This window comes from Panthera uncia, unplaced genomic scaffold (genome assembly GCF_023721935.1).
Source record: "Panthera uncia isolate 11264 unplaced genomic scaffold, Puncia_PCG_1.0 HiC_scaffold_2563, whole genome shotgun sequence".
Taxonomy (NCBI): domain Eukaryota; kingdom Metazoa; phylum Chordata; class Mammalia; order Carnivora; family Felidae; genus Panthera; species Panthera uncia.
The window spans coordinates 1-10548 of NW_026059305.1; the positions used below are offsets into that span (position 1 = coordinate 1).

Genomic DNA, 10548 nt, shown 5'->3' on the forward strand with positions numbered 1-10548 from the left:
AGGAGAGGACATCGGCCATGCTGACTGTCAAGGGTAAAGATCATGTGTGGCCACGTGGGCCAATGTCTTGGTGTCTGCATGTTGTCCATTATCACCACCTTCTCCCTGTCAGACCCTTTGAGCATCTGTGTCTCTCCAGCTGTGTCCACCTGGGAACTCCCAGCCTCCATCTCCTTGTCAAGTATTTGTTCTGGTGTCTGTGTCCAGGCTTGTGTTTGCCTTTCCTGGACTGTTTCCTCACCCACTCTGTGCTCCATTCACTCATTCTTGCTTTGGCTCTGGGCAGTTTGTGTGGTGCTTGTGGGTGTCTCGTCCTGGACATAGAGTCCTCGAGACAGCCTGGAGTCCTCCTGATCCTTGGCTCTCCCCAGCCCTGCCCGCCAAGTTCACAAAGAGCCTGAGGAAGGAAGAGGCCACGGAAGGGGCTACGGCCACACTGTGCTGTGAGCTTAGCAAGGCGGTCCCCGTGGAGTGGAAGAAGGGGTCTGAGACCCTCAGAGCCGGAGACAGAGTGAGCCTGAGACAGGATGGGACGGTGTGTGAGCTGGAGATCCGTGACCTGGCTGTGGCAGATGCCGGGGAGTACTCGTGTGTGTGCGGGCAGGAGAGAACGTCAGCCACGGTGACCGTCAGGGGTAAAGACTGTGTGTGGCCAGGTGGACTGCACGCATGCCTGTCCTTGTATATGTCTGTGCATCACCACTGTGTCATGGGCTCTTACCTGCTCTGTGCCGTGTCCACTCACTTGGCCAGTCGTTTTAGTCTGCTCACTGACCCCCATCCTCGTGGCCTCACGTGGTCATCCTGCTGGTGGGGTAGAATCTCCACCTGGTGTCCCCCTCCCACCTTACCCCAACCTGTCCAGCTTTCCTGCCCTCATTGGGCCTAGCTGGGTGTGGGTGCTCCCCTTTGGGCTGACTGTGTCTCCCCTCTGCACCGCTTCCCTGCAGCCCCACAGGTGGTATTCAGAGAGCCACTCAGGAGCGTGCAGGCTGAGGAGGGTGCCTCGGCCACACTGAGGTGTGAGCTTTCCCAGCCCAATGCTGCTGTGGTCTGGAGCAAGGGTGGCCTGGAGCTGCAGGCTGATGGGCGCTGGGAGCCTCGGCAGCGGGGCTACACTGCGGAGCTCGTGCTGTGGGACCTGCGCAGAGAGGACGCGGGCGAGTACACTTGTGCCTGTGGACCCCAAGCCACCAGTGCTGCCCTCACCGTTACAGGTGGGCCCCAAGGCAACACCTGTCCCAGGGGCAAGTCCCTTGTGCTTTGGGTTGGGCCTCTGGGATGCAGCACCTCCCTGGGAGTCCCTTGGGGGATAGGAGCTTCTGTAGACATATCAGGCCTGGTGGGAGCCTTAGCCCCCATGATTCCTACCTTGGTAGCTGAGCCCCTGAGGTTACCCCTACCCCCTGCAGCCACACCCCTGTGATTCCCCCATGCACCCTTGTGGGAACCCTGGGTCTTGCCCTCACTTTCTCCCTAATCCCCACAGCTGTGCCCCTGTGGTCTCCCTGCACTCCACAGCTGCACTCCTGTGGTCTCTCCCTGCACTCCCATAGCTGCACCCCCGTGGTCTCTACCTGCACTCCCATAGCTGCACCCTCATGGTCCCCCTGCACCCCATAGTTGTTTCTGTGGTCTCCCTGCACTCCCATAGCTGCACCCTCATGATCCCCCTGCACCCCATAGCTGTACCCGTGGTCTCCCTGCACCCCATAGCTGCACCCTTGGTCCCCCTGCACTCCTATAGCTGCACCCTTGGTCCCCCTGCACCTCATAGGTGTACCCGTGGTCTCTCTGCACTCCCATAACTGCACCCCGTGTCTCTCCCTGCACTCCTATAACTGCACTCCCATGGTCTCTCCCTGCACTCCCATAACTGCACCCCTGTGGTGTCTCCCTGCACTTCCATAGCTGCACCCCTGTGGTGTCTCCCTGCACTCCCATTGCTGCACTCCTGTGGTCTCCCTGCACTCCCATAGCTGCACCCCTGTGGTCTCCCTGCACTCCCATAGCTGCCCCTGCACCTGTCCTCACTGCACCTGCCCTCACGCTGCCCTGCTTCCCTGTAGCTGCACCGGTGCGCTTTCTCCGGGAGCTGCAGGCCCAGGAGGTGGATGAAGGTGCCACTGCCCACCTGCACTGTGAGCTGAGCCAAGAGGGTGCTAGCGTGGAGTGGCGCAAGGACTCCCTGCAGCTCTTCCCTTGTGCCAAGTACCAGATGGTGCAGGAGGGAAGGGCTGCCGAGCTGTGGGTGCACCGCACTGAGCAGGAGGATGCTGGCCACTACACCTGTGACACGGGCCACGCACAGAGCACGGCCAGCCTCTCTGTCCGAGGTGAGCTGCCCAGCGGCTCCTGCCCTCCCTGGGGTCTCACCCCCACCCTGGGAGCAGTGGGCACTGTGCTCATCAGCCCTAAGCACCCCTCCCTGGCCCCCCAGCCCCTAGGCCCACATTCCAGATGGAGCTGCAGAGCATGGAGCAGGAGGCCGGCAGTGTGGCCCGGCTACGCTGCCAGCTGAGTGAGGCAGAGCCTAGAGTCCCAGTGCAGTGGCTCAAGGAGGGTGTGGAGCTGCATGTGAGTCCCAAGTATGAGATACGGCGTGTGGGGACCATGTGCGAGCTGCTGATCCATGGGCTGGAGGCCAAGGACACGGGCGAGTACGTCTGCATGGCCAGTGGTCAGAAAACCATGGCTTCTGTCATGGTCAAAGGTGAGCCATCCATGCCACACCCACTGCCCCGGTAGCTGCCCTGGGGGAACACCTGGCCTGGCACCCACTAGGGCCAAGCACCCCTCTGGACGTGGCTCTGAGGCCTTTGCAGTTACAGGCTCTTCTCCTTTCTGCTCACTCTGGTGTGGGTGGCCCCAGCATGCAGAGGGACAGCATGTCCTGGGACTTCCTGAAGGGCTTGCCTCCCTGCTGCGGTTGGCCACAGGGTGGGGGTGGACAGAGGCAGCCCCCCACCCCACAACCCCTCTGCTTCTTCTGAGTGCCCAGACTTAAGTGTCATGGAGACAAAGGTGGTGCATGGCAAATAGAGGCTGTGGCAGGGGGAGAGTGGGAGGATGTTCAAGAAGACTTGCTGGAGGAGGGGAGTGGGAGGTGGGCCTGGTGCACTGGTGTGGCTGGTAAAGGGACCCCATCGCCTACACCCCCCAGAGCCTGAGGTGACCATTGTGCGGGGGCTGGAGGATGCCGAGGTGCAGGTCGACGGGGAGGTGGAGTTCAGTTGTGAGGTGTCACGGGCTGGGGCCACGGCTGTGGAGTGGCACCTCCAGGGCCTGCCACTGCAGAACAACGAGGTGACAGAGCTGGCTGTGCGGGGTGGCCGCACCCACACGCTGCGGCTGAAGGGTGTGACCCCTGAGGATGCGGGCACCGTCTCCTTCCACGTGGGCGCCCACACATCCTCTGCCCAGCTCACTGTCCGAGGTAACGGGTGCCACACAAGCTCAAGCCCTCTGTATGCCAGAGACAAATGCCAGGGTCCCTGCCCCCGGGTCTGAGGGACGGGTGGGGAAGCGGCCCTGTGAAGGGTGACTTGGGGACAGTGGAGGTGTGATGGAGGGGTGCCCCCCATGCTTGTGTTCAGGAAGTGGGATGGGGTGCTGGGAGGCACCCCTGACAGTCGGCAGTGGCATCCCGGATGCTGAGGCCCACACTGTGTGTCCGCTGTGCAGTCCCTGATGTGAGCATCCTGGAGCCCCTGCAGGATGTACAGCTCAGTGAGGGCCAGGACGCCCACTTCCGGTGCCAGCTATCCAGGGCCTGCAGCCAGGAGGCCCGCTGGGCCCTGGGAGGGGTGCCCCTGCAGGCCAATGAGATGAATGACATCACCGTGGAGCATGGCACACTGCATCTGCTCACCCTGCACAAGGTGGCTTCTCTGGGTCCTGCCCCATTCATGGTGCTCCCTGGGGAGTTGGGGGGGGGGATAGATTACCACTCCATTCAGACATGGCTGGGGGCCAGCCGGGGTGCTCCCTGGGGACTGGGTGGGGGAGGCTCCTACTCCATTAAGACCTGGCTGGGAGCCAGCCACAGTGCTCCCTGGGGAGTGGGGAGGAAGGCTCCCACTCCATTAAGACCTGGCTGGGAGCCAGCTGGGGTGCTCTCTGGGTAATGGCCAGGGGGAGGTTCCCATCCATTCAAACCTGGTTGGGGGCCAGCCATGGTGCTTTCTGGGGAGTGGGGGGGGAAGGCTCCCACTCCATTCGGACCTGTTTGGGGGCCAGCCATGGTGCTCCCTGGGGAGTGGAGGGGAGGTTCCCACTCCATTCGGACCTGGCTGGAGGCCTGCAGAGATGGAACAGACCCCCTCTCTCCTTCAGGTGACCCTGGAAGATGCGGGAACCATCAGCTTCCAAATGGGCTCATGTAGCTCAGAAGCCCAGCTGAAGGTCACAGGTGGGCAGCCCCCTCTCCTAACCAGCCCCTTGCTTGCGGATGTCTGTATTTCCTTAGTTGGGGAGCTGTTGGCAGTGGTGTGGCCAGAAGCCCATGCCTTCCAGAGGTGATCTTACCTTGGGATGGTGACCGTCCACCCCTTGATGGCTAAAGTCACACACCAGAAGGATAGTGTGTGTGGGATCCCAGTATTGGATTAGTGCTGTCCACAGGAGGGAGATGTGGGCCTGGGCCTTTGGGATTTTTCCCCTGTGAATGTCTACTCTTGTGGCACACGCCTGTGTGTGCCATGTAGATAATCATGTCTACATTGATACATGCCTGCACATCCACAGGTTTCCAAGTGACACATGTGGTTTTATACAACAGCATACAAGGTCCCAGGCATGTAGGGAGGACCTAAAGACCTTCAACTTGGGTTATACTTTGTCCCCAGAGCTGGTCATCTCTGAGTGCCTGACCCTGAGAGCTTCTCCTGTGCTGTCTTACTCCTGGTTGTCAAGCTGGCCCCATGCATCCATCATCCATCATTCATCTACATGTCCATCCACTACACGTTCACCACCCATGTTTTTGTCCATGTATCATCTGTTTACCTATATGCTTATCCATTCATCTACCATTCACCCACCTACTATCCATCCATCCATCCATCCATCCTTCCATTTACCATCCATCTATCCATCTGTTGTCCATCTACTCTTCCATCCACCACCCATCCATCTGTCCAATCACCACCCACTTATATATTTGCTCATCTATCCATCTACCATCTATTCATCCATGATCCATCCATCCACCATCTATCATTCATCTACACATTCATCCATTACACATTCACCACCTGTCTTTTTGTCCATTTATCATCCGTTTATCTGCTCATCTACCCACCCAACATTTATGCATCCACCATTTATCCAACCATCCTTCATTCATCCATCTATGTACTGCTCATCTATCTGTCCACCATACGTCTGTTCATTTACTGTCCATCTGTTCATCCATTATCCATCCACTCATCCATCTACCACCTATCATCCATCTGTTCACTTACCATCCATCTGTTTACCCACCATCCATCCATGGACATCCATCCATCCACCTGGCATCAATCTACCCCACATGCCTCTACCTGGAGAGGGCCTGAAGCTGTGCCATCAGGGAGTCCCCAGTCTGCTGGTAGAGTTAGACATAGAGATGGAGTGTGTCCTGAGTCTCAGGTGCCCCACCAGCCCAGATCTTGAGAGGGTGGACAGATGCAGTCAGCTCTGTGAACTGGGGGGCTGAGAAAGGCACCAGAGTGCAGTGCCCTCCAGCTGAGTGATGGGAGAGGGGAAGTATCCTGGGTGTTGTGATCCAGGTGGGTCCAGGAAGGGCCTGTGTGTTCTTAAGAGTGGGTGTCTGTGAGGGGGCAGCGTGGGAGTGGATTGAGCCTTACAGGTCCCACTGAGGGCTGTGCCTTGGCCCCTCTTGGCCTGGTGTCCCCAGTTGAAGTGTGCTGACTGATGTAAAGATACCTGGCCATGGTCTTATGGGAGGGCCATGAGCATGGGGGTGGGGTACAAATGGGTGTCCTGGTAGGTGGTAAATGGACAAGCTTGGGAGCTCTGTTGGAGACGAGAATGGGGAGATGATGCAGTAGGGTGGGGACATGGTCAGGTGTGCACTTTTGGGAAAGGATAGGAGGGAAGGTGGGGGCTGGAATATCAATGGTGTACCCCGGGAAGGGTATGGGGGGTCTTCTGCAGGAGGGCCCAGCCATGGTGGGTACAGGGGTACACAGCAGGCATCGTCTGCATCTGGGAAGCCCCTGGGTTCAAGCCCCACTGTGTGACAGGGCAAGGGGCAGTTGCCATGCAACATTAGGGCCCGAGAATCTGAGGGCTGGAAGGACCTCTGGGGACAGGAGAAACATCTACTTCCAAACGCCCAGGGATGGCGGTCTTACTTCCCAAGGGAGATCCTGCACTTTATGAGAGCAGGGGGCCCCATGACTTCTTCCCACCCCACACCCACCCCCCAAGGATTGAAGCCTTAGGGCTTGTCTGCTCTGCCTCCTGAAAAGGGCGTGGATGCAGGTGACCAGTCTCCTGTGGTGAAATAGGACATGTCCCAATGGGGGTGTTGGGTACAGGGGGGCTAAGCTGCCCTCCCATGGGCTTGCTGTGGGTGGTTTCTGTGTCTCATTCTGCAAGCAAGGTGGGTCAGCTGGCCTGGGTGGACCTCTTGTCTCAGCCCCAAGGCAGCCTCTGCAGACCCCAGGTTGGCTCCACAGACCCAGGGTGCCCAGACCCCCTCCTTTTGCCCTCTTGCACAGAGGCAGTACCACGCCTGGTACGTGGCTTGCAGAACGTGGACGTCTTTGCGGGGGAGGCGGCCACATTCTCCTGTGAGGTGTCCTGTGCGGGGGGGCCGGAGGCCCGCTGGTGGCTGGATGGCACCCTGCTGCAGGATGGTCCCCAGAGTGCTATCTCCGTGCGTGACGGGACCTTCCACTCCCTCACACTCTCGGGCCTGGGGGTTGCTGACTCAGGCACCATCACCTACCGTGCAGGGCCCCTGGTTTCCACGGCCAAGTTGTTGGTCAAAGGTATTGGCCAATGGGACCCTGCCCTGAGCTGACGCTTCTGTATCTGCTGACCCTGAACGCTTGCTGCGGGCTTCCAGGGTGCCGGGTCCAGGGCTGGCCCCAGGACTCGAGCTGGGCATCGCTCTGCGTGTGCCATGGGCAGGCATGGTGGGAGGTCTGCTGTACCGATTTGTGGAGGAGGAGGCCAGGCTGGGGAGAGGTGAAGCCAACCCCATGCCCACCTCCCTGTGGGGCACCAGGCCTGGCTTCCTGCCTGGTCACCATTCTGTGGCTGTCTATCCCTCAGGTGCTCTCCCAGAGGGCAGCTGGGGAGTGAGAGCCCCCTTCCTGGTCCTGGTCCTGGCCTGCTCTGTCCCTGCTCACCAATGCTTCCCTTGCTGTGGGCTCAGTTGGGGTCCTGTGACCATCCCAAAGATCCATCTTTGGGGAGGATGACAGTGGGGTGTCCGGTCCTCCAGGATGGCTGGCCAACAAGGCTTCACTCAGTGCTTCTGTGGAATAAGTGCAGACATTCGCCCATGTCCAAGGGGCAGATCAGTTGTTGAGTAGGATTTCAGCAGGCTGAGACGGGACAGGGACCCCGAGGTTGGCGAGGCCCCTGGGGGTGCCATGGGCCCAGCAGAGTTCATAGACCCTGAGCAGGGGTGTTGTGCCCCTGCTGAGGCAAAGCATGCCCTGGGCCAGGGCTGGGGAGGGAGGCAGAGGGTTCAGGAAGGGCCCAGCCCTGACAGAGGCCAAGCCTCCAGTGCCATCTACCCCAGGGAGGGCACAGCTTCCCCCATGAGGAGGGCCCTGGGCTGCCGCGATGGGTTCTCCTCCTGCCGCAGCCCCCCACCCCCACCGCTTGCTTGCTGCTGAGCTGCTGAGAGCAGAGGGCGGGTGGGGTGCAGCCACGCTGCACCAGCTGACACATGACCGGGGTGTCGGCCGACAGATCCCACGGTGGAGGTGGTCAGTGCCATGCAGGACCTGGCCGTGGAGGAGGGCGGCCCAGCCGAGCTCCTCTGCCAGTACTCGAGGCCTGTGCAGGCCACGTGGAAGATGGACGAGCAGGAGGTGTGCGCTGACGGGCGCCGTGTCATCATAGAGCAGGACTGGACCGTGGCCAGGCTGTCGTTCAGGCCGGCCTTGCCCTGCGACAGTGGCATCTATTCTTGTGAGGCTGCGGGCACCCGTGTGGTGGCCCTGCTGCAGGTGCAAGGTGAGGCCTTGCACGGCTCCAGCGTGGTTGGGGCCATCCTTCCTGGTGCAGAGGCGGGTGTGACAGTCAGCATTATGTGGCCGTGCTGGAAAGACAGGGCCCCAACAGGCAGGCCTCTGCTCTTCCTGGAGCTGCCTGATGGGACAGGAGGGAGGTACTGGGCTGCATGCCCTGAGTCCCTGATCTTAGGTGGGGCACTGGAGCCCTGTGTCCCTGTCTGCACACAGCAAGGATACCCTTGTGTCCCAGGGGGACACAGCAAGGTCCCCCTGTGGGGGACCAGGGGTGGGGGGGGGGCAGTTGACTGCAGCCCCCAGGGGAGGGACATCATTTGGCCGCTGCCAGTTCCTGGTTGGGAAGATCGGAACACTGCCCAGTGAGGAGTGATCTGGAGGCGGTAGTGAGAGGGCCATCCAAGCCAGGACAAGCAGGTCCTGGTTCTGTAAACAGTGATGTTTTTAAAACACCTTTTTCTGGTCCCGGGAGGCACAGCTCGGAATAGACAGCAATCCCTCCCTCCAGGGGGCTGTCCCTCTGGGAGCTGAAGTTAGACGTGACAGCAGCTATGGGGAGGGGCTGCCCTTTGATCCCAGACCTGAGGGAGGCGGGGGGGGTGCAGCTGAGGCATGAGACCATCTGGGATGGGTAGGGTACAGTGGAGCCCAGAGAGGCAGAAAGGGCAGGGGCTCACTGCTGCTTTGACATCTGGGATGTCTAACCCCCATTGGTGCTGTTGATTCTGATGTGGGCAGGAAAGGAGCTGGGATGTGGGGAAGTCTGGTCTGTGGTATGAGGAGCCCGGGAGTGGGACAGTGGCCAGAAGAGGGACATGGGTGGGTCCTGTGGGGGTGTCTGCTCTGAGATGCCCTACCCCATTCACTCCCTGGGGCTTCGTGTCCAGAGCAGATGCCCCTACCTGCAGGGCATGTGTACTCTGTGGATAAGCTGGGATTGAGCACTAGGGCTGTGAATAGGTTCTAGTTGAGTATGTATCCCAGAGAGCAGTTGGGGCTGTGGTTGCCCCATCCCCCATTGCCCAGGTCAGGCTCTATAGCGGCTTCCTGAAGTCATGTGGGTCAAGGTCACACCCTTCCCAGCATCCAGACCAGCCCTGGGTCACCTGGTTCTCCTTTCCTGCCTCACATGTGCCCTGCCCAGATCAGTCATGCCCAGCCTGAGATTCTTCCTCCTCCAGGAAGTTGCTCAGACTTCCCACTGGCATCACTGTACAGGCGGTGTATCATGGGAATGGGCCGTGGCAGGTGGTAAGCCTGGGCTGCTGTTGGGGCCAGGCAAGCCCAGTCCTGAGCTCATGGCTTAACACATCAAACACACATCCACCTATTAAGTCTGGTGTACTGTGCAAACGAGAGAGCTGGAGAGGGGTGGGGAAGTAGGGCAGGGGTCTCTCTGGTCCCTGTGAGTGAGGGGAGCAGCCCAGCATGTCTGATAGTGCTGGCTGAGGATTGGGAAGAAAGGGGGCCATTTTCAGAGTCCCACACTGCAACCTGGGCAGGGGCATTTAACTCTTGCTGGGGGCAGGGTTTGAGCCTGGCTGTGGGCTGGGCAGCTTTGGGAATACCTGTGAGGCTTCTCACCTGTCTGGTATGGAGAAGCATCCCCTCCCTGACCACCAGCCAAGGCAGGCTACCAGCGTGGTGATGGTATGGGAGTGGGCAGGGCCTCAAGAGGCCCCCGTGGTGGCCCCATGTGGACACCGTGCACTGCCCTCCACTGGGCCACATGCTGGTCAGCCCTTAAGCCCTTCTAATGGGGGTGGGCTCTTCCACGTAACTCTGCAGGGGGCCCTGGGGCAGAGGGCCCCAGCGCACCCTGAGCCGCCGCCTTCCCCGCAGCCAAGAACACAGTGGTGCGCGGCCTGGAGAACGTGGACGCACTCGAAGGCGGCGAGGCGCTGTTCGAGTGCCAGCTGTCCCGCCCCGAGGTGGCCGCCCACACCTGGTTGCTGGACGACGAGCCTGTGCGAACCTCCGAGAACGCGGAGGTGGTCTACTTCGAGAACGGCCTGCGGCACTTGCTGCTGCTCAAAAACCTGCGGCCGCAGGACAGCTGCCGGGTGACCTTCCTGGCAGGGGACGTGGTGACGTCCGCGTTCCTCACAGTCAGAGGTTAGGGGTGCGGGGCGGGGCTGAGGCCTCGCGGGGGGGGGGGGGCGTGTATCTGGAGACCCCTCCCACCGGCTGCCGCTCAGCGGGTGTGTGGGGTCTCTTGAGACCCCTCCCACCGCATCCTCGCTGTGGAGGTACAGGACTGGGGGCTGAGGACGTTGGCGGTGGAGGGGGGGGGCGTCGGTCTTTTGAGACCCCTCCTGCCAGATGCTGGACT

At 60.5% G+C, this 10548-nt stretch overlaps 1 protein-coding gene across 1 annotated transcript; it reads left to right on the forward strand.

Annotated features, from left to right (window-relative positions):
• Positions 1-6: 6 nt before the first annotated feature.
• On the forward strand, positions 7-10368 carry LOC125917838 (obscurin-like). The gene is made up of 9 exons (XM_049623933.1): positions 7-33; positions 372-635; positions 951-1217; positions 2070-2336; positions 2441-2713; positions 3164-3436; positions 3685-3881; positions 4336-4411; positions 10059-10368. Exons 1-9 carry the CDS (start codon positions 18-20, stop codon positions 10334-10336), a joined length of 1911 nt encoding a protein of 636 aa, XP_049479890.1. The 5' UTR covers positions 7-17; the 3' UTR covers positions 10337-10368.
• The last annotated feature ends 180 nt before the right edge of the window (positions 10369-10548 follow it).